The 24,757-nt window shown below is 43.7% G+C and overlaps 1 protein-coding gene across 2 annotated transcripts in view; it reads left to right on the plus strand.

Moving 5' to 3' along the window:
• Positions 1-24,757, plus strand: part of npas3 (neuronal PAS domain protein 3) — a 281,400-nt gene that overhangs the window by 172,865 nt on the left and 83,778 nt on the right. For both annotated transcript variants that reach the window (XM_029250682.1, XM_029250683.1), the window contains exon 5: positions 14,558-14,647. In XM_029250682.1, the coding sequence (XP_029106515.1) occupies positions 14,558-14,647 (90 nt within the window). The remainder of the gene's footprint in view (positions 1-14,557; positions 14,648-24,757) is intronic.

Below are 24,757 nucleotides of genomic sequence, written 5' to 3' on the forward strand. Positions count from 1 at the left end.
AAAAAAAAAAAAAAAAAAGTCTGTAGTGTGTCCTAGTGGAGGGCTATAAATGCGTCGTCTGTTGTCACTGGAGTCGTGTTGGCAGAGCTCCATGTTTGGTGTCCCTGAACATTTATGTGAGGGTCACACTGGGGTGTATTTGCATTCATGTTTCACATCCACTGCATTCTTTGCACAAACATATCACTGCTTGCCAGGTTTTACTGCTCTTCTTATAGGCTCATAAAGCAGCTTTTGGGATAATTATTGCGGCTTTGACTTTAATCTGAAATGAAGAAGGGATCCGTTACCACTCACGTGCTTGTTAGTATTTTCTGATTTTTGTTATTGTTTTTTATTCAAACTGTTTCACTGAGTAGCGGATCGTTCGTACAGAGTAATTTTCTCCAATAACTGTCTTTTTGTCAAAGAAAAAAAAAAAAACAGCACAAATAATTCTGATTTTCACTGCCAGAAATGCTTTTCTGCTCTGAAAAAGGCACTAAAGCAGATACTTCCCAGGGTGTTGGGATTTAAATGATAGTCTAGTGTTAAAGAAAGAGCTTGGCTCTTTGAATAAATCCTTTCTTTTTAGCGCTGCGATGGAACCTGGGTCCTCTCTTGTGGTCCTCGTACATGGCGGCATTCAAGGATTTATTCTTCTCTGTGGAATGGTCCAGCGAAAGATGTTTGGATATAAAAGAGAAGGGATCCGTGGCGGAACGGGGTGCCGCTTAAACGCTCCCCAGAGCCAGAGGTGTTTAACCTAGATTAGACCGGAGTGGTCTGAGGGCTCTTCAAAACAAAGACAAGTTCAAGGCGACTTCCTTAAGGATGTGTCGAGGGCAATCCAGACAAAAGACTAATGTCTCCTTTCGCAGCCTGATAAGCATCGCAGCCGAGGCACAGCAAACCAATTCCTTCCCTCGCAGATTCCCTCCTATTCAACTTAATGTGGCTACAGTGATGTAACAGAATATGGGAGTGTGGCGAGGGCTTATCTCAGCCTTAAGGGCGTACAGCTCTCAGCGCGCCGAGCGATAGGCTTTATGTGCGGCGGCGCGGCGGCGCCGGCTCCGCCGAAGCCATTGTGCGGGAGGAGTGTAAGACTTGTTGCAGTGATTCATGTAGATTTCATCCCTTGCTCGTATCGGGCAAAGTTCCCCAGACAAAACTTTTGCTGAATCTTGATTTCTCACAAAAGACGAAGAGCTATTCTGCATTGATTTTTTCTTTTTTCCTCTCCCCCCACCCCCTCCGCTCGCAGCCTCCCCGATGAAACCTGCTCCGCTGGGAAGTCTTCCCATTTCTGTTCTTTATGCAGCTGATTTCCTATGGAAGTATTGTAAATTAGCGCCTCAATTTTCCACCTCAGTATAGACGTGAGGTGTCAGTGGAATCTCCAGCGGTCGGTGCATTTGTTCCCCACGGAGGCAGGAAGGCACTCGTAGGTACAATAAAATAAATCAACGCACTTGTGTAAAGATACCGAAGGAACGGGAGGCCTAACAAAGCCTCTCTTTTTTTTCCTGGAAGAGACGGGTCACGGTAACACGGTGGAAAAAGCCGAAGACATCACTCGATGGGTGTATTCATTGATACTGCTCCATGAAACTTTCATTTTCCCCAAAGCACTTTTAAATAAGCGAAGTTTATCCGCCTCTTAATATTGCCAGTTTTACTCACATTTCTAAATACGCTTTACACACCAGCAAAATGATACCACGAGGCAGGGTTCCCCTCAAATTCGTTTTTGGGCACCGAAGGAAAAGCAGAGCATCTGGAGGAAACCCACATAAAATCAGCAAGAACGTGCAAACTCCACATGAGTCCATCTTGAACCCACAGCCCAGGAGTTGTAAGGCACTGGAGTTACCAACTATGCAACTGTGCCATTCCTGAAGTGGTTTGTAAAATGTAAATAAGATTGGATAAATAACGATTATAAATGAATAAACAAAACAACGTTGAATTTTACAAAGACTAAAAATAAATGAAATTTACAATATTAAATGCATTATTAGATACATGGTTTACAGTCAACAGGAAGTAGTATCTGTAACCAGCCTTTCTTAATCACAACTTTTGCTTAAAAAATCCACCCTAACTTGGGGCAGAAACCCATCTGGAATTGTTCCAAGATGTTTAATAAAGTAATAAAGCCATTTAATTTTTATTTTTTTTTTAAAGCCACTGTCTCAAAAATATTGACACCTGGAATGAGTGTAAAATTGCCAAGCACACGTGTGGCACAAAACTAACTGACCCAGAATTAAAAGAGCATAAAACGTCATTAGAAGACTTATTACTCCCTATTATGGTTTTTTGATTTTTTTATTCCTTAGTAATAGTTTGAAATAATCAAGCTTACAGAAGGTGCAGTTTTTTTTAAATTTATATAACAGGATAATGAGTTGTGTAGTGGCTGGAGCTGCTGTCTTTGGGCTCGAAAGTTGCAGATTCAAATTCTTTTCTGACTGTAGTACCATTGAACAAGGCACTTATCCTAAATTGCCCCAGTAAACTTACCCAGCTGTATAAATGGGTAAATGATTGTAGGTAGCTTAACGTTGTAAGTCGTTTTGACCTTTGAGCAATGTCTTTACCCTAAATTACTGCAGTAGAGTAATCTAGCTTTATAAATGGGTATGCAGTAGCTTAACACTGTAAGTTGCTTTGGAGAAAAGCATCAGCTGAATGAGTAAACGCCAATAGAATTCCTCAAAATAGCCACCTTTAACAATTTTATTAGGTATGTAAAAGTGTGCAGTGTAATTCTGTAGTAAAATGCAAGATTGATTCCTTATGTTTGCTGGCCTCAATAAGAAATATTTCACCACTAAAATGTAATAGTCTTATGTTGGGCATTGACCTTAAATTAAACCCAGACTGAAATTAGTTTCACTGACTGTCTTGCATGCTGATCTGTCGCTGTTGAAAACTGCACTGAAAGAACTAAGACTAGTAAAACTAAGTTAATGCGGTTCATAGATTAAAACTGCTTATTTAAACCGTGCTTATTTAACTAGCAGTGTACATATGACTTTTCAATAGACGGCCTTCAACGGTTTGTTTCCGGTAGAGCGACAGGCCGCTACAGTGTATATATGCAGTATCTAGATAATATACTGTATATTGTACGTACATTAGCTCGGTATTTACCGTATATCGTATTTTTGCGCATTAAATAGTAACACAAATTGACAGGTTTTTTCAGAAAACAGCGCGCATCCTCGATCGGTCAATTTTGTGCTGCTTTAATTGCACGTTGGGGTGTATCATTAAGAAAAACGATAGACGCTGCTTTTGCCCTTCTCATTAGCGGGAAAGATGATAGTTTTGCAAATCCAGTGCTGGAGGAAAAAATGAAGACACATAAAGGTGCTCCAGAAAACGCTGTCAATTACATATGCATTGCAGTCCCATAAATCTTGGCATATGTGTGCCTTTCTACAATTAAAGAACTGACAGAAAGTAACTCTAACCCGCCAGGCAATCATTAAAAATTGCTTTTCAGTAATAATGCATTTGGATTTTGCACTACAAATAGCACATATGAGACTAAAATCAATTTGAACCACTAGACATCTGCTTACATCTTGCAGATAAATCAATTGTAATTTCTTCAAATTGAATGGAATTTCTGAACTATTTCTCTTGCGCTGAATTGCGTTACAACATACAGACTACAGACAATATTGTTTATTCCTTTTTGGAAGTTGTTGTTCACCCAGTATAATTTGATTATTTGCTAATTGTATAATGTTGTTAGTCTTGAGAAACATACTTATACAAGTTTCTTCACAAATACCATGTTGTACTGCTAACATTATTTCTTCAGGAGGCAGAAATAGTAAGAGTGCTTATTAATTTCACCCTCAGAATAATCTGTTTTAACTGTAATTACAATGATGTAGTAGAGTATACCTCTTTATAGTGTGCAAGTCACTTTCTTCTATTCTAACTTTAATATAATATACAGAGAATAGAGTGTGTGTGCATGTGTGCACATGACACTTCATTACCATACTCCGTTTTCACACCGTTTATTACGTGAAGATGTAGAAGCAACAAAAAGAAACTGAGAAATTCAGGTAAAATTTTTCCTGAAACCTAAAGGACACTTCACTAGAAAAACTGTAAATGTAGATTTTCTGTAGTTAACTCATTACTATTTTTTATTCAGTTTTTTCAGTTTTTTAAATACTTCAAAATTGTTAAATAAAATTCAATGGCCTAGCTACCACCACATTTACAATTATGTACAGTTTACTTTGGTAATGAACAGTAATAGCGATACATATTATGTATTATATAGCAGGTTTCCACATCGGCGCACATGCTAATCCTTCCGGTTATTGTTATTTCCATGCAGGTTATTGTAATGTGAAATGAGCAGCTGGTGTGCCATGTAAGAGGGGCAGCTGAAGGTCAAGGTGCCGGTGTGCTCAGAGAAGCTGAAGTGCCGCGTGGAGGACGAAGGTTCCACTCTGCTGGACGTCTCACTTTTGCCGTTTCGCTGCATTTCACCGCTCTCTGGTTCAGGCCGTTTTTACGAACTCATTTTACCGGAGCGGTTCGGGTCCGATCAGATCCTCGCTCAGGTGGGGCCCCTCATCGGGGTCCCCTTCATGGATTTCAATCTGTAGCATTCACATTATAGGCGGGCTGCGGTGTTCCGCCGCAACGTTCGCGTGAATCGACTTCGTTGTAAGTCACGAATCGCCTTGTACGGAGCTACAAAAACCATGAGGATGTGTGAAATGAACATGCACAAACTACATTTTTTTCACCAAATTCACACATTAGTCATCGTAGAATAATACTAATGTAGCATTACATATACACAGTACACTACATTATATTTTCGTGCTGCACTGTTATTTTCACTTTTATTTCTGAATCTGTTTCCTTGTGCTTTTTCTTTTCTGCACGAGCTGAACACTCGTGACTCGTAATTCAACTAACTGGAATTCAACCGCAAACAAAACGCTTTGTGTTGTTTTGCTCTGTAAACAGAACAACGTTTTTGTAACTAAAACGCAGTCGCTGATAGGCGCAGTAAGAAATACGATGACATTATCGTACGGTAGATGGAGCGGTCGTCATGCGACATCCCATCCAAATTTCGGGACTTGAAAAAACGTTGACGGGACGGCTGTCGCAAGTCCGGGCCGTCGTAAATCGCATGTCGTAAGTCGAGGACCGCCTGTGTACGTCCTAGTTCTTACCCAGCTCGCCGCCTGCGAGAAACACCTGTAGGCCACGTGCTCCGAGGCGTGCGTTGCGACACAGACGCGTGCCGTTTTTCCGACAGAACGCACCTCCAAAGGCGCGGCGGCGAGACGGCGTACGTGGATTTGCGCACGGCCTCGGTACGGCTCCGGAGAAAGGCTGTCGTCAATACGGAAATCTCCGCGCCTGCAATGCAGTGACATTCGGAGATGTGCTGGAGAGCAGCGCGAGACGCGCATATGGTGGAGCAGATTCCGAGGAGAAGCGGACATCTGTGTGTGAGCTGGAGGGAGATCAAACCGGTCGGGCTCTGCTCTCGGTGTGCCTGGCCTGTTAGCCACGGCTAGCCCCGCTCCGGAGCACAGCTCAGAGCATCAGTAACGCCGTCTCCGCCGAGACGTGCGTAGCCCCCCACCGAGTTTCCTCTCTCTTGTGCAAAGTATGCAAATGTTTATTCTTTTTTCCACTGTTTAGTGAATTTAAATATTACAAAGCGTTTAATTATAAAAAACGGAGACAGATGCAGTCCTGGGACCATCACATAGAGAAATAAATGTACAATCAAAACTGCAATTACCTGCAGAATTTCGATGTAAACAGATCAGCAATCTCATAACAAACACTGGCTAGTTTGCATTCTGAAATGAATACAGTTAGATCCAAAGCAATTTCCTTTTATTTATCTTAGCCGCTGCACATAAATAAAGCAAGGGCATTGAAGCAATTAGCATAATTAGACTGTGGTGGTCAGGCCCTGTGTGATTTCCTAAGAAGCATCACATTGCTTTTTTCATTTCTGTGTGCGTGTGTGTGTGTGTGTGTGTGTGTGTGTGTGTGTGTGTGTTTTGTTTTTTTTTCTTCTTGCCCACACTGGAAGAGTATCTCAGCCCTGCTGGATATTGCTTTGGGCATTTCTATATTTCAAATTTACATGCTGTCAGTTTGCAAACCCCTAACGTCCGTTTGCCGCAGCAGCTCATTGAGGACCCTCAGAAGTAAATAATGGCCTTGAAATTACGAAGCTGTATTGGAGCTAACTGGAAGTGGTCTATTATCATAGGGTGATTTTTGTGCTTCTGTTCAAAGGGGGAAGAAAATAAGCACTGCAGTACAGTCTCTTTACCTGTGCACTAGTCCAGCCTTTTAAAAATTAACATGTTCCTTAACTCTTTTACCTTTAAAAGATACCGGCGCGAGTAAATAATATGTGACGCTTTTTTATTGTTTGATTTTTATTGAAAAACCTTTTTAAAAAAATAATAAATTCATTCTATTAAACAAATCATGAACCACAAAACAAACTTCAAAAGGATGACAGCAAATACATTTGAGAAATGCATTTAAAAGTTCATCACATGCCATGGATAATTTCTTTTCCCCGTTTTTAATGTCCAGGGTTCTTTTATTTCGAGTTCAGAAATTATCTGTTCAAAAGCAGCCTCAACTGGTATTCATATTTGGTGAACTGTCATTTTGCCAGGAGGAAAACTGCTGAAAATACGAGTTTCAGTTCTGAAAAAAAAAGAAGGGAAAACTACTGAACACAGCTAATGCAGCAGTATTTTTATTTTATAATTTCCAATATATTTTGTTCATTTTTTATTTATACGTGTATATATTTAGCTGGTGCCTTTCTCTCAAGCAGCTTGGAATTTTCGGCTATTTACAGTGATTTACCCATTTATACAAGTAGCTACTTTTTTACTGGGGAAATTTAGGGTGCGTTTCTCGATCAAGGGCCCTATAGCAGAAGCTGTGATTTGAACCCAAGACCTTTAGATCCAATGGGAAAAGCTCTGACCACTATGCTACCAACTGCCCCCAAGCTAGTAAATAAATGTTTAATTTATTTCTCTGTAGTCGGGGCAGCATGCCGCTTAGCTGCTGCTTTTGCTGAAGTGCTGTTCTGGATCCTCAACTGGAACCATCGCAGACTGAAGCTGGAGCTCGGGCACCTCCTTGCACATCATTCCACACCAGAGCCTTCAAATGTTTCCGAATGGTGCGGGACTTGGAATTAATTAAGTGCTTTCATCTGATAATTCAATCAGTCCCACTCCTGATAAACATGGGAGATTTCATAAAAGGAACATTAATTCCACTGAAAATCTCCATGTTACATCCTCTGTTCTGTGCTCTGTCTGTCATGGGTGGCTTTTCCTTCGAATTTACTGGGTTTTTTCCTTTTTTTTTTTTTTTTTTAATTCTGCAAGCCCCTGCAGGTGAGTCTTGTTCAGTTCAGTACTCGTTACATTAGCATTTTATTCAAACACACAACTTTAAAAAATATAATTCAGCTTCTTGGGCCATCCTGTCCCATTTTTTTCCCCCAAATTAGACCAGTTGAGAATCCCAAACTGCTTTTTCTGTGATGCTCCTAACCCTAACCCCGCATATACGGCCTGTCAAGGTCTACTCCTCCACACCTGGCCATTTGGTGCTCCCAAGTACAGAAGGTCCAACCTTAAAAGCCTGGAAGTTTCCTCTTCTGGCCCCAATGTAGTGTAATGATCTCCCTCTCTCCCCCAGAACTGCTGAATCCTTCTCAACTTTCAAAACACTTCTCTTTTGGACCCACTTCTCCACCAATCTCCCGTGTGCTCCATAAACGTGCGCTACGTTATCTGTTTAAAGTAAATAATTGCCCCATCTTCCAATTCACTACAAAGGTCCTCATGCAGTGCATGCTGGTTAAGCGGTGCTGTTGGGCTAATTGGCTGTACTTTGAAAATCGCACGTCTGCATCCCTATCTCTGAGTCTGCTGGCGAAACGCTCTTTTGTTTACTCCGAGTTGTACGTCGCTTTGGAGAAAAGCGCCGGCTAAATGAGTAAATGTAAATGTGAGAGCGGCCCGTTTTGCTGCATGCGGACACACTCAGGTAATGAAATGGCATTAGGGGAGTGTGCTTTTTCCAAAGATAAAGCCAGCGCACTCTGCTCTCTTCAGCATTTCCTCCTCACATAGATATTATTGTCTAGCGCAGTCACCCCAAGGTGACTGTTATCACTTAATTAAATCCGAGCACACGGGCAGGAGGAAACAACGCTGTTGTCTGGTCACCCCGAGGAACTTTCCGGTAGCGCAGAACCGCAGTCTGAGGAGAAAAACCCTGCAGCCGCCATGCTTTCTGCTCCCGCAAGACACGGATCATATTTTTGAGTCATCTGAGCAGGTTTCCTATGACCGAGGAGCCTGGGAAGATGCTTTGCATTACTTGGGCTTATCGCACTCGTCGTGCGTCGGGCTCTGCGAAACACGGTCTTAACAGCCGCGAGGTTACCGGCTTGAGACTCGCTGCCCTCTCCTGAAGGTGGAACGCACGTCCCCGCGAACGTTTCCAGCGAAAATGTCAAGTCGTATTAAAGAGTCATATGTGTGTTAAGCTGCTTTGGATAAAAGCTTTGGCCTAGCAATGAATTATTAGCATAATGGCCGTACATTTATTCATTTTGCAGACGCTTTTCTCCAAGGGCGCAACTTCACACCCCACTGCCAGTTATTATTTTTGAAAGCTTCCAAACTTGTAGGTATGTCCCTTGCTGGTTTTTGCCTCTGTTATTGTCACTGCCTTTCGATACACGATCCTGTAAGTGACACGGGGACGCACTTCCTGTCGGCCATTTTGTGTTGTTACTCTCCGTAATATGGCGAGACGCTTTTCACGGTTTTGTCCGGGAAAAGCTGCAAAATTCATTACATACTGGAGAGGGAATGGTGATGGGGATGCTTTGAACGTTGAATTCGGTGGCACTAGTGACGTGTGAAAGTAAAATCAGTGTACAAACATGTATTAGCATAAAAACTCACAGCATATCACAATTAATTTTCATTTTCAGATTTTCATCGCAAAACGAGCTCGTTCCGAGGCCTCTCCGTATTTCCGGCGGCAGCGCTTCGGTGCTGTGTTGGCGCACGTTGTCCGGCCCACACGTGGAGTATGCGGATTGCGCGGAGTGTGCGTTCTGTGTGCTAAGTGGCAGCTTTGCTCTGAGACACAATGACACGCTGTGCAGGGGCTGCGGGGACCTTGTTTTAATAAAACGGCTCTCCGCAACAGGACCCTGTGCTCGAAGTGCCCAATAAATATGTCACTGGTAGAAGAGCACAAAGCAGAAATTAGCACAATAGCTGTAGTGTGCTTTGGAAAATGCCTAGAATGCGGGAAACGGTGAGTGATTTGAGTGCTGCCGGAGCCATCAGGCCTTCCAGTAAATAAATAAATCCGCCGCTCTCTCCACGCAGGTTCTTACGTGGCCTGTCAGCCCTTCGCGTTGAATACGGTCAGTTGTATTTCTGGCTGCTCAGGTGGCGGTGGGGAATTTCTGATCCTGGTTTGTCACCCGTTTTCTCTCTCTTCCACGTACGGGCGTCTCCTGCCAAGCCAGGCTCGGTTTCTCGGACCGCGGTGGAAACGCCTCGCGGTGAATGTACTCCGTCCTCCAAGGAAAGGTGTGGCTGTAGCAGCCCTTCCGTTGCGCTCATTTCTGTTTTGAATGGGAGGGCCCCTAAGTCCCTGGGGACAGGTGCAGTGCGGAATCGTGAAGAGCCTCTCCTCATGAGACACAGGGTCTGTGAGCTGTGAATGGCTGAGCCCGGCCCGAGGTGCTAATGGCCGCCATCGCTCTTCGGCAGAGAACGTTCAGGGTGGACGCATGCCAACGCGTGGCAGCCCCCGTGCCAGCTGCCCTGCACCTCCCTCTGGCTCTTCGTTTTGTCCGACCTGAGAGTTAATGCTGTGTTAATGGTTGATGAGCCTCCGCAGAGCTTGTTAACACACGCGCGTGCTTCCTAGGGGCGAGATGGATGTTCCTCTGCCCTGCTTCGCCCTCTGTCTGTTCAGCGCCCTAAGAAGTGCGGCACACGTTCACCTTCGTGGCTCTCAGTATCGACGGGAGTCTCCGCGTGTTGGTTTTACTCTCTTGCTGCTTTTTCTTCTTATATCACAAAGTCATCCCAGAGGAGACATCAAACGGGAGTTCCTGATTCCCTCGAGTACTGCGGTACTGTTTATACTACGGCCACAGAGATGTTTTCCTTTCCCGTGGAGAACTCGTCCTTTTGAAAATGCAAACTCCGCCGCTTTCTGCATGCGGTGTGGAAATTCGTCCTTCCGCCCTCTCGGCTGGCATCCGCTCACATGTAGTAGGACCACACCTTTGCAGTCAGTAGGATGGTACCAGCAGCTCAGTCCTATGTTCCTGTCGTGTCAGCAGGCTGCAAGCATGACCACGCATCTGTTCACAGCATGATGGTACCATCTTCCCATCACTGGATGTCCTGACATGAGATGTACAACAGAGCAGAGCATGGTGACAAATAGATGTGCACTTACATTCACTCTGCTTATAGCAGTGTCAGTAGGACACGTATCATTTCAAATTCAATTTGTTTATGTTAAGTGCTCTTCTCAGCAAAGTGACGCAGAGCACCGAACAATCGATCTAACAGGACCTTTACATTACAGTCACCTTTACATTTATTCATTTAGCTGATGCTTTCTCCAAAGTGACTTACAGTGTTAAGATACTTACAATTATTTACCCATTTATACAGCTGGGTAGTTTTTACTAGAGCAATTTTAGGGTAAGTACCTTGCACATGGGTACTACAGCCAGAAGTGAGAGTCAAACCTGCGACTTTTGGGTCCAAAAGCACCAACTTTAATCACTACACTACCAGCTCTCCCTAGCGTTCCTGCTTACCTGCTGACAGCTGAGGAGAAGAATGCAGAAGAACTCCCATCCATGACAATAGGGAGAAAAATGAACCTCGGGGGTCCAAATGTGAGTGGCAGCCCATCCGTCCTGGACATTTTAGAGGAGCGGTGTGGATATGTCTGTAGTTAAACGACCAATATAAAAAGCAGCACAAAGCTGGAGTCATTGGTCCAGTCCCAGGTGAATGTTTCAGTGTGTGGAGTGACTGGTCCCCCTTTCCTGGCTTCACGTGGCATCCGAAGGGTTTTTGTGTTCCGGTTCGTCCGCCAGCTTCCCAGGTGCCTCAGGTGTTCCCTGGGTGCTGTGAAGTTTAAGGAGCGATAGAAAGAAAGAGAACAACTGATGAGCATTGTCAAAGTGCACTACTACTGGAAAGCTACAGTTAAAAATGGCCTTTCAGTCTAGATTTCAAATGATATACAGAACATCTTTCTCAGAAGCCGGCAGAACGTTCTATAGTTTAGGGGCTCTATTGCTGAACACTCAACGCTATGCCACCTACTGTTTTCAGACGGATCTCCGGAAACCACAAGCAGGTCGGCGTCTTTTGATTCGGCACGTAGTTAGTGAGGAGCTCGGCGAGGTCGGGCGGAGCTTCGCTCTTCAGCACCGTGTAGGTCGCTTCTGTAAATCATAGACGTATAATTTGTTCAGAAATAACTGGTAGACCTTTGGACCCAATTCTCTTCTGATGTTCTGTGTGCTCCAAAAAGTTGCACTATGTTATCTGTTTTAAAAAAAGAAAACTTTTGTGTTCCCCCGAGCTACTTGTGTGATGTGCGCCGGTAAAAACGGCCGTATTGGAGTAAACTACTGTACAGCACTTAGAGAATCGCGTCTGCCTCTATAACTCATTACGTGTTGGTGAAACGCACTTTATTTTACTCCGACTTGCACCTTGCTTTGAAGAAAAGTAAAATGAGTAAATGTAAACCTGTGTTACTCTTGTGTGTTTGGAATACATGTACGTATTTATATGTGTACCACACCCGTTTATGTCACACTCGAACCTGCGCAAACCGTATTTAATTTGTGCTGCACACCTGCGTATGGTGAAATGACAAAAACCTCAAAAGCCTTATATTAGCAAATTAAAATAAACATGTAATTTCGCTTCGGGAGACTGCAGCTCACAAGCGCACGGACAAGCGTTACGTACGAGTTCAGGCTGAGACGTTCACCTCTTGGATCAGTGGGCCTCAAATTAAGCGCGTACGTCAAGTGATCCAGCGCAGCGCGTCCGCATCTGTCGGAGGCTGGAAATTCCCGCCTTTCTCCGTTCGATATCTTTAAGTCCATAATTGAGAGTGCCAGTGTGCTCGCTGCGGCGAGTGCTTATTCTGATTTGTGCCGTCTGATAGCATCTCGCTCTGTTTATCTGCGCCGCTACAAGTAATGGCTTTACAGTGAGTGGGGGGGGGGTGTGGGGGGGAGCGCCAGGGAGGGGAGGCTGCCGGATGCATCTCGGCATCGAGATCCGCCACATCCGCCTCCGGGCACCGCAGCGCTGTCTGGGCCAGAAGATCGGCGCACGCCAGGTCAGATGCCACCAAACGGAAGACGTCCCCTAATGCAAGGCAAACTTGATCGGCGCCGTGATTTATTGTGCGCTTTACACAGCGGTTAGTCTGTAAACAGCAGTCGTCCGTCAAGGCAGGAGGCGTCCTCTCCGGGGGGCCGGGGCCGCCGGGCCACAGATGCTCCCCACTTTAAAGAGGAAATGATTGGAGACAGGAAAGGGGCGGCTGGCGGAGCACTAGCTGACAGGTGGGGTTAAACCCTGAGGGGGAGCCGGGCCAGAGCGAGCGCTTCGCACCTCCCCCCTGCCCACGCTCCTCTTAGAGGGGCTAAAAGAGGTGTCCCACTGGAGAGCGCAGACGGACGGAGACAGAATACCTGCTGGAGCTGCTGGGGCTCCATTTGGCCTCAAAGTGGAATAGAGAAGCGAAGGAACAAAGCGACTCTCGGCCATCATCGTCCGTCCAAGTCATCCCGACAGCACGCTGGAAAATGATATGCGGTGCCGGGTTCTTATGGGTCCATTTTTACTGTGTACACTCGTGCATCAGCGTTGCTTCCGCATTGTTTAGCCGATGGGGAAGCAGGGAGCGTCGTGATAAGAGTTGCCGCACTGCACTCGAAGGACCTTGGTTCAAATCCCACCTCCTGCTGTAGTACCCTTGATCAAGGTTCTTACCCTGAGTAAAATTTACTGAGAGCATTGCAGTGTATTTTTCTCTGAGATGTACGTCGCTTTGAAGAAAAGTGTCTGCTAAATAAATCAATGTAAATTACCTAAGCGTGTATGTGGGTAAATTACTGTAAGTAGTTTAGTATATAAATCTCAGTATGTAAACAACAAAGTCACCTTGGAGAAAAGTGTCAGTTAAATGAAAAAGAAATTAAAAATTGTTATTAACTTGTACTTAAACCAATTATAATTTACTACTCATACATACACCCGAGCAGTCTAATACACACACACACATACACACACACATACTATGGGCACTGAAACACATCATTGGACTGTGGGAGGAAATCCGTGCAGACCGAGTCGTATTCGAACCCACATCCAAATTCTCAACCCAGGAGCAACGAGGCGCTACCCACTGTACCTTTGTGCTTCCACCAAAATGAAGCTGGAAATCCCTACCGTTTTGTACAGTTTCATATTATTCTGCCTGAAAATTAATTTAATTCATTGATTAAAATTTAAAAAAATAATTACTCTGACAATATTTTTGAGCTCAAAAGTGTCTCCAGGAAATGCTGTTAGTTTTTGCTGCACAGGAAATATCACTGATGTCATGGGACAAAGTTGAATACGATTAACCGTGTAATGTAAAGCATGACATAAAGCATTTAACACGTATTTTTGGGGGCTGGGGGGGTCTGAAAAAGTACAGGCCTCGCTGGGATTTGCTGTTGTCAGCTGCATATCAGCTCGGCGTAAATAGCCGCGGGCCAGACGGCTTCATCGGCGGGAGCAGCGGGCTCTCCCTGCACCAACTGCCGCTCGCTTTCAAGTGGCAAATAAAGCAGGACGTGGCGCCAAAGCCTCATTTTCATAAAGAACGCGATTGGGCCGGCAGTGACATTATGCACAAAGCACCCATTAGCTACTGTTTTTTTTTTTTTAAGTCGTGCCTTTCTTTCATGATTCCATCATTTGCTGGCGCTCAACTCTCCCTGTAGATTATTTGAGCTGGGGACAGTGCGTTATTAACCCCTCGCACCTCGGCGTCTTAATTTCCGCCCATTTCAGGCTACCGTCCTGACTACGTCCGTTGTTGCAATCCCTGCATGAGACGCTTCGTCCAGCGTTTTGAAATTGAATACGGTACCGTTATCAAGGAAATTTAGATTCGAAAGTGTAAAGTACGAATATACAGGATGAATCATGTCTGAAATGTAGACGTGAAATATTTATGGTGTTGGGCAGTTCAAGACCATCGACAGTAACGGTACACAAGGTTGTTTTCGTGAAACAAAGGCCTGGGACTTTGTTGTTGCGGCATATCTTAAATCGTTGCTATTGTTACCATTCAGGTGTGGAAACCGCTGTCCTGTGCAGTTATTCCCCGATGCTCCTTCTCACTCCTTCTCTTTTCTCTTCCACAGTCTCTGGACGGATTTGTATTTGCACTAAACAAGGAGGGGAGGTTTTTGTATATCTCGGAAACAGTGTCCATATACCTGGGTCTCTCTCAGGTGAGTAAAACCGCTTTGTCAAGATTCTGGTTTTGCTAGAATTGCATCTTTTTTTTTGTACTCTCCAGGCCTGCGTATGTAAACAGGTGCTTATTTTTAGTTCTGCCCAGTCCGTTATTTCTCGTTGACCTGTGTGTGCCCAGTGTGTGTCAGTGGCTGGATGTCGACGAGATCTCTAAGCTCCCGTGCTTATTTGGTGACCTTGAGTTGTCTGCAGAGGTGAGCCTGTCGTCATTTTTCCCTAGGGGATGAAAAATCTGGTGGGCATTTCTATATTGTCATATGTTGAGAATCTTTAAACGTGTCTTGTTGCAATGCTTCAGTTTCTGGTGCTCAGAAAGTGCTGGCCCTGTGCATTCCAGATTTAAGCTTCTAAATGCATGTAGGCCACTTACGTTAGTACTTGCAATGTATAAATTAAGTAGTGAATGAGGGGGGTTAATATGTAGAGTATGAATGTGTATGTGTGCAAATTAAATTTACGTTTGATTTGGCTGACCCTTTTCTCCAAAGCTGATATGGCCATACTTAGAGGGGTTGTATGTATAGTGCCTTGCAAAAGTATTCAGACCCTTGTCCAATTCGCTGATTTTTCTTTGCTTAATTACAAATTATACATCCACATTTCACCCCCTGTGATATTTAACAAACACTGAAATTCAAAATTATTTTTTTTAAGGTGGCATTGTTTCTTTTTATAATTTATATTTTTCTGTTATATATTTTTATGCTTATATTGAGAAAAAATAGAAAACTGGAATATGCTGTTTGCGTAAGTATTCGATCCTACACAAGTTAATACTCTGTAGAGCCAGCTTTTGCTGAAGTAACAGCTTTGAGTCTCTGGCCTTGTGCTTGGAATCATTGTGCTGCTGAAATGGGAGCTTTTACCCAAGCTTCAGTTTTTTTAGCAGACTGAAGCAGGTTTCCTTTCTGATTTTTCATGTATTTTGCTCTATCCATTCTTCCTTCTGTTTTAACCAGACGCCCAGTCCATGCTGATGATAAGCAGCCCCACAGCATGTTGCTGCCACCACCGCACTTCACATTGTATGGGTGGTGTTTGTTTAGGCCTGGGCACTCTTTGGTTTATGTAGCAGGCGGCACAAAAGAAGTAATTACTCAGCAAAAAAATCTTCGTAAATGTCTGAAATTTGCCCAAAGGCATGAGAGTGACCCAGCAGCAATAATAAGAGATAAGTTTATGTGGTCGGGTGAGACCACATTGATCTTTTTTAGCAAAAATTTCAAGGATTATATATGGCAAGAAAATAATACTGTCCCTATTAAAAACTATGCCACCTTAAAGCAATTAATTTTGAATTTTAGTGTTTTGAAATAAAATGTCACAAAGAACGAAATTTCCATATACCATCTGTATTTGAGAGAACTGGTCAAGGGTGTGAATACGTTGCAAGGCACTGTGTATGTATGCGTCTGTTTAACATATACTGTACAGTGTAACATGAGTAGCATAGTTCTAATTCCTACATTTCTAAAGAGATCAAAGGAAACGTTTTGTTTTACTAAATTAAATCTGATAAATCACATACAGCACATTCGCCTCACAGTAGAACTAAACTGATATTAATTGATTAATGATTTTTATCAAATAATTGATTAATTGTAGAAATAAGTCCCCTAAGCGCTGGATTTATCTTTTTCTTGTTTTATCTACAGTTTGAAGGGGTTCAGTCTGCAAGTTGATAACATATGGAATGAACCAATTTTGTTCTCTGGTTCAAGTTAGCTTCAACATGGACACAGATAACCCATATGGTCTTAATCATTATGAACAAGCTAACAATGAGTTAATATGTCCAGTGACAAAAATTACACAGCATAGCACTACCAATTATTTAAGATTGCGTTATTGTAGTTAATTAGATCAGGCTTTTTAAAGCCTTTCAAACTGACAAGGTTATGAGTTTTTTGATGCCACACTATCTGTAACAGATTTATGTAAGAGGATTTTCCCCCTCTGCCTTTTATGAAATGTCTCTAAATTTCTGCATATCAAACAATTTATAAAGTCATAGGATGGACTGGTACAGTAATTGAAGTCTCTCCGCTCCTCAAGTTTCGTGGTTCTTTTTGTTAAAAGTTGTGCTCGTTTCTTCCATTGTTTCTGTGATTATTCCATGGATTTAAATAAGACAAGGTAAGGTTAGGGGTGCTGTGTGAAGGATGTCGAGACCTTTCCCGTAACAGACTGATGCTCGGCACATAATACCGTCGGCAGAGCTCAGAAACGCCGTCTTTCTGTTTGAGAGGTGTTCAGTGGGCATTTTTATTTTGGAGACACTATCTTTCATATAGCAAGAGCATCCCTGAAAGCGCGGGCTCTAAGTGACCCTGGTGAAAGATACATCATTCTGACTGAGTCTTACATTGGAAATTGTAACTTTGAACGGGATCATCTGTACAGTTAGGATTAAATATTTACTCTTATAAGTAATGCTGTGTTTTTAGCCATCGGTTGTTCTTCTTTATTCCCAGTGTCCGCAATTTTTAACCGCATAATAGCATCGCGCTGTGGGTAATGTGCTGCGACAGTGCATGAAGTGGCATGTACAGTAAGTGAATAAGTATCCCTGAGGGAAAGCTCCTGGATGTTAGATGCCATTTTGAATCCTTGGCTGCCGAAAAGGTGTTTTCTTGCCGCAGTACTGCCAGGAAAATAAATGTATTCGGGCAGCCCGGTTCCATTTGTGATGTAGCCACACAAAAATAGCCCATTTTCGTACCACTCTGCGCTGTGTAAGTCGATGACCTTCTCTCCTTGGACAATGTACCCGCGCAGTTTTTAAAGTAGACTGGGACTGAGTGACATCTGTCTTTTAAAGACCCTGATGACTCAGAGGCGGAGTCTTTAAAATCCTCATGTTCATCTGGGCGTGGGCAGCCTGCTCTGCAGCGGAAGCCGCTTTCCCTGTAATTGAGATGTGTATGTTTGCTTTGTATAACAGATGGCACTGTGTGCTTAGGCTGATAGCTAGGAAAATAATAATTGCATTATTCCGGCCAGCAGAATATTAGCTTTTGGATTTTGGCCATTTCAGCCTGCACCCCTGCCAGTACAGCATATGCACTTCCATGGACAGAATATCCAAGGAAATTGATGCAGCTGGAATCCTGACCATCTGAGTTTTCGTCTGTTTCGGGAGAGATCTCTTGAATCTGTTCCAGACTCCGAGCAGAAAAAAAGGAGCACGCCGAGCAGCAAAACGAGAGCGTCACACGTGTTGCTTGGGCGATGCGGGCGTGATCGGGTTCACGTCGTCCCCGGCCGCGTCTTTTCTCGTTGACACAACGCGCTCTCCGACGTGAAACAAGTCCTCTCCTTCGTCTGAGCATCGCTTCGACCTCAGACGCTCTGCTCTTATCCAGCCTGAAGCTGGAGGTAGACATCTGGCAGGCTTTAAATGACAGCGGCGTGCATGCGCGCGGAAGCCGTTAGAAAGCAGCTGGGAGCCTGATCCTTCTCCCCTTCCCCTCCGGAGGGAGCGGCAGGCCCATGCCGACTCCCAGCGGATCCTCTGCCAAGTGGCACGGAGAACGCTGAATCTATTAGCATTAATGGCATCTGCTTGGATGTCTGATCACATCTTTGCGGGGATCAGTCACTGGAGCCGATCGGTCCGCACCTCCTTTGATATTCATGTCCTTACATGCTTCTCCTCTGCAGTATTTAACAGTTTACTTTAGTGACTTCATGAGTCCACACAGAACCGAGAGCGCGGCAAAAACATCCGCAAACTCCAGTTTTAATAAGCGCCGCCGTCGGGCGTCACTTTGCTCGACTCTCAAACCTTTCGAACCGTGAGTTTGCCTCAAAATGAATATTATCTAAAGGTAATATGTAGATGGCAGCGCGCCTCATATTCAGCTAAAGTGTACTTATCTAAATGCTGCCCTGCTGTCAATGGCAGCTTTCGCTGTATTTTAAAATAACTCGCCGCGTGGATCTGCTATAATACTAAATGGATAATAAGCATTGTTTTATTTATGATGTCGCAGCGAATGAGGGTCACCATTTGCATGCGGGCTCCAAGTAACGATAATGCAGACTGGGACAGGATCTGCAGGCAGGAGGAGAAGGGGTGAGAAAGGTCACATTTAATTGCGCCACCTCCGTGAACTCGGCTGTCCTGCCCCTCCTGACACCTGAGCTGCAGGAGAAGATAAGGGAGGACCTGTCATCACAGACGCCATCCCCGCGTCCTCCTGCACACAGCTCTCCGCAGCTTCCATACGTTTAATGGCTTTCTGATGCGCGGCGCGTGGAAGTTTGCCGCCGAATCCCGAGGAAGCCTGGACCCTCACGCGCAGGCGGAGAAGGGGTGATTGTATTACCGTCTCACACTGTTTATGAAAATTAACATCTGCAAGTGTGAGGTGTTTACATACAGTTAAAAGCAAATAGAAATCCATTCGAATTTCACTCTTTACATATAAATGCGAAAGACGAGACGGCGCATCTTTTATTCATGCCCTGTTCTCGTAATTCCTTTTAAAATGGTAAAACAAGACTTAAGAATACATTTTTCCCCCTTGATAAATAAACAAACTGATAAGTCAGCCAAAGCAGGGGCCCAAAAAAAAAAAAAAAAAAAACATTTTCCATTCAGAAGGGATTCATGAACAACAGTGGAGAACACAAGTACAGGCAGGAAATGATTCACCCGCCTTACAAGGCATGCAGAAAACATTATCAATTCACAACATTTAAATTGATAAATGCTCAGAGGCAAAGACTACAAGGGCACTTTGAAAAGCAAATAGCGACCTGGTGAAGAAATTGATTTTTTCCCCCTGAAAATGACTGCATGATGCATCATTTGACTGCGCTCCGTCCAAGTGCTTGACAGAGATAATCTCAGCAATCCCACGGGTGACCTTATCGTGCGCGGCAGGGCAGCTCCGTCTGCGCCCGCCTTTGTGCATGTCAAGGTTTCTCGGGGCGGGATCCTTTGGGGAGGAAAAGTTTCCAGCCTCTCCATCTTGATATCGAACCGACGTGCACGGTGAAAGCAGCAAAGAAAAAACACACAACGCCGCAAGAATGTTAAAGTCAACGGTGTCTTAATAATTGGATGAATGAATAACGATGGCGTATCTGCCGTGGATTGTCCGGCGCCGCCACCGCCGCCATCGTGCTCCCCTAGTCTGAAAAGAGCGCTTAATGTGGAAGGAGGAGTGAGTGGCGAGCCCCCCTGGAGACTACTGACAGGACAGTGAGCAGATGAGACTGGCAAACAGATGGACCACAGCTGGCTTCTCAAGGTCACAGAAGTCTTCACACAGGTCACCTGTGGTTCCTAGAGCTGCTTGAGATGATTGCTACAAACTTCATAGATCAGACACTATGATATCGCCATAAAACATTTAAGCAGAAATGAAAATAGTCTTTCACTCATTTTTATGCTCTACTTCCTAAAAACAGGTGGTCCTCCACTTACATCGGGGTTCTGTTCCGAAAACCTCGCCTTAAGTCGCAAACCCCCTTCTGCTGTATTACATAAACAGTAGTGATATATACACAATGAACATTTGTGTATGCTATGTTGTATGGAAGGGCTTTGTTATTTTTTTTTTTTTTTTTTTTTTTGTAATTTCACACATTATTTCTGTTAAAATAATGCTAATATGTACATTTGTATTTGCATTTATCCATTCAGCGGACGCTTTTCTCCAAAGCGCCGTACGTCTCAGAGAAAACGCAATTTGTACATTGCGTTAGGAGAAAGAGAGAGATATAGCTGCAGACATGTGATTCTAAAGTAAACTCAGTTTGTTTCTTTCCACTTTATGCACCGATGTTCATCGCATGAAATATAATGTAATATAACGTAATGTAATATGTAACAATCATAACAATGTCCTGCTACCTGAGTGATGTAGTGTTCATGTAGTAGTATGTGACAAATTGACTGTACTCAAGAATCACGTGCCTGCATCCAAATCTCTCCTTCTGTTGATGTAACGCACTCTTTGTGCCGTTCTCTGAGATGTACGTTGCTTTGGAGAAGAACGTCTGATAAATTAACAAATGTAGTAATGAGAACACAAGTACAATACAATATTATAGGTATATTATATTTTCACTTTCATTTCTAAATCTGTTTTCGTCCTTTTTTTTTTTATGCAGCACCAGAACACTCGCATTTTCGCTGTCTAGCTATTATAAAAAAGCAACTTGAGTGGAATTGTAAAATCTTGTGTAAAGATAAAAATTTTTGCTAATGGAACACAGTTGCTGATAGACATACTGACTGAGTCAATAAAAATATGGTCTTTTGGTGCCAACGTTGTCATACACCAGATGGAACAGTCATCGTTGGAAAAAATCAAATAAAAACAGTAACGATAAAAAGGAGATATGGATAGTTGGTAGTGCAGTGGTTTTAGCTGTTGCTTTTGGACCCCAGGGTTGCTGGTTTGAATCTCACCTCTACCTGTGGTACCAGTGAGCAAGGTACTGACCCTAAAATAGCTCTTATAAAGAATGACCTAGCTGTAAGGCCAATGGGAAGGTCATCATAAGTCGAGGACCACCTTTATTCGAGAGGATTCGGTAAAATCGTTTGAAATAGCACGGTGTCGATTTAAGAAAGAAGGGCATCGTTTTCCGCAAGGGGCTGCTCGTCTGTGGCCGTCCTGCTTTGGACGATGCGTGTGACAAGCAGACTATCCTCGGAGCATCTGCATACCTGAGTGCAGCACCATTTTTTTATGTTTAAATACAGTGTCACACCACGTAACTCAAGGTACACAATTGCTCTCTTACCGGTAGGCTGTAGGTACAATTCCCTCGGCCGTGTGCCGCGTTGACAGCCCCGCACTGTTGTGGAAAGACTTCTTTCAAATGCTCCTGAGCTGCGAGATCTTCACATGTAAAGGACAGTACGCTCACCACGCGATGCTAAGCTCGACTAAGGAAAAGCAGTGAAACATTATATACCCTTGGTATTTATTAAACACGTAGCGTCACAGTATTCACAAAACATGTTTTACACTCTGTGTCCGATGAACACAATTACTTCTCCATTATGGATCATTAAATCTTTGTACGCTGTCGTGCCAGAATAACAATTCTTAGAATAGCATACCCTTAGTTTCTCGTGGGAAAAATTGCTGTTTTGCAATATTGCAGTGGCAACAGTGTGTGGACATCAGCTTCAGTGCGCAGCACTATTAGTAAAGTTATACCGAAAATCACATCCAATCAGCTTATAATTTCTGATCAGCCTTTATTAAGGTCCCTGAACTTTGTGTTTAACAAGTGGTCACAGTTCATCCAGTTTTACATTTAATTGGGTTTTTTTTTTTTTTCCTGGGAATCTAGGGGGAAAATAAGTGTTTTTTTTTTTCCGACACAACAGTGTTTCAAGAGACCAGACCTGAGCTCTCTGCTGCTTAGGAAATTAATTTGCTACAACCCCTTTAAAATTGAACAGGAAATTTAAATGAGATGTCCCATATGTGTGTCATGTTATATAGAGTGTGTAAGGTATTCCCTGTCTGGTAAAGCCTTTGTCTGGTTCTCGCAGTCGACTGTGAGATATGCTGTGCTGCGCAACACATAACGAATATTGGTCTTAAAGCAGTGCTTCTGCTTGTGGGGAGCTCTCGGGGACTCGGGAGGGCGGATCACCCTGAAATAGATCCCTGCCCCGGTTCGCGTCACTGCCGATGGGACCGATCAGTTCAAACATCCAATCGCACGCTGCAGGTAGTTTTATGAAGGTAAGAGGTACCTGGCGCAGGTGTCTGCTGCTGTCTCAGGGACCCCATTCGGTTACTCGGAGTGGTCTGTCCACTCTGTGGGTCAACAGGACAGGAGACTTTCCCGACTGGTGCAGCTGTACCTCCTAATGCCCTATCAAGGTCATTAGCGCTAACCCTAACACACAGATTTATTGACATCCTTCAGACCATCTAGTGGCCGATATGGCTTTGATCATTTCATATCTGTTCCGGTTATTACTAATATTTGTAGGTGGGCCCCTTCCTTTGCATTCTGCCTCTTTTTCACAGTTTACATAGAAATCTTAGATATTTTTTTGTCTTGTTGGAGTGGAGCAGCTCTGTCCACACAAGGGAGCGTGTGGATCATTCCGGAAGAGATGAAGAGGGATGCGGGAGGCGGCCGGCTGTCGATCGGCTAAGTTTGCGCCGTGGCGAGCAGGACCCTTGAGGCCTGTTGCTGTAGCCTGGTCCAGGCGGCGCTCTCCGGCTACATGGACTGCACAACTTAAAGTGGCGAAAAATCTGGTGTCTGTTCAAAAGGCTTTTTTCGTAAAGTGGACCTAGAGTGGTCCTTTAATCGCGAGCATAATTAATCGTTTTACCAAAATTCACACATGGGATTTACAGCTGCTGGATGTTACCTTCCATTCATTCGTCAAGTTTGCTTTTTCTTATTTGTACTATTTTATTGACCTGTTTATGAAAACACTCAGTTGTGATGCCATGCGGCATTTCTGGACATTTTGAAGAATTTTGGAATCTTGGAATGTTTTACCCAGAATTCAAAAAGTATTTGCCCTTAAAAATTTCATACCTTTCTTGTTGCAGTTGTGCAACATAAAGGCCACAGAAAATGAGTGAGTTTTTAATTAGCGTTCCTGTTCCACATGCCTTCCGTTCTTATTAATTATCCCTCAGAAAGAGCACAGAAACTGAGCGCGACATTATGGCAGCTTCTGTAGCCGTTTCCAAAAGTAAATGAATAAAGAATAAACAAACAATCGCAGATACAGGGTGTAACTTGTATTTCCTTTTTAAGAAATGTTATGCATTAAATGTTGTAATGTACTTTCTTTCTTTCGGTCGAGGCCATAAACTCTGGTAATAACCTTTTAGCAGAAGCTTAGGTGACACCTTAATCATGCGTTTCCATCCAGATAGAGCCAAAAAATGCACCTGTAATCTCCCCATATATTAGGGCCTGGAAACCCATCATATAAGGATATAACAAGGCCTGACAAAGAATGGAAAGAGTTCCCATGAAGAATAATAGATCAGGCTTGACCCTCTCTGAAAGGGAGCAAGAAGTCGCCGTTGCCATTGCGGGACCCGATTCCAATTTCTCACACCGCAAAATAAGAACATCCTTGGATCCTGGAGAAGAAGAGGTGAAGGAGAATGGGCCAGGGGATATACCGTATAGACGGCCAAATCGATAAGATGGGCTTTGCCTGCATGACGGACAGGGAGCCCCACGCCATCGAGGCCAGCCGTCATTGGTTTCCCAGCGGGGAGCTAAAGTCCGTGTCTTACGGCGAACCTGTCGCCAATTTGGCCAAAGTTAATATATTTGGAGCAGTTCCAACTTAAGTTCAGCGGGCGGACAAATAAATTAATGTAAAAGTTCATTATGTATTGGAATTAAAAATTACTTGTCCTAGAATATTATCTTAATTACTTGTTCCAGAATATTTTCTTGAATTTTTTTTTGTTTGTTTTGTTTTGAAAAATCACAAAATTTACAAAACATTTAATTTCTTCAGCTTTCTAAATATTTGGCTGTTCTGTATAAGAGTCTACAATGTCCTGCTCAGGTGAATGGATCTAGAGCTGTTGATTACCTACTGAATCAGCATTGAGCCTCACAGTAATGGTACTCGTAGGGTTAAAGAACAGCTTTCCGATCCCTTATGCTGGTCTAAGAATTCATACACTGTACAAATAAATCTGTCCTCGGGTTCACCAAGTAATATTCCAAGGCCAATTACACACACACACACACACACACACACACATCATCTGAAACCGCTTGTCCCATGTCCTAACCCGGCAAAACAGGGCATAAGGCCGGAGGGGGAGGGTCACACCCAGGACAGGACACCAGTCCATTGCAAGGCACTCCAAGCTGAACCGGAACCCCAGACCCACTGGAGAGCAGGACCCGCTGAAACCCGCCGCACCACCGCGCCACTGCACCCCCCTTTTCAAGGCCAATTATTAACATAAAAAGTTAGTTGAAATAACTCTTGTTAAAGGCATTTTTGAATTACTTTAATGTCAGGTCTTTTTAAGCAATTCTAATCTGTTTTAAAACACTGCGTACCCTGAGATGTCAGGTGTCTGGGTTCATACCTTGGG

This window comes from Scleropages formosus, chromosome 3, assembly GCF_900964775.1.
Source record: "Scleropages formosus chromosome 3, fSclFor1.1, whole genome shotgun sequence".
In the NCBI taxonomy this organism is placed as follows: Eukaryota; Metazoa; Chordata; class Actinopteri; order Osteoglossiformes; family Osteoglossidae; genus Scleropages; species Scleropages formosus.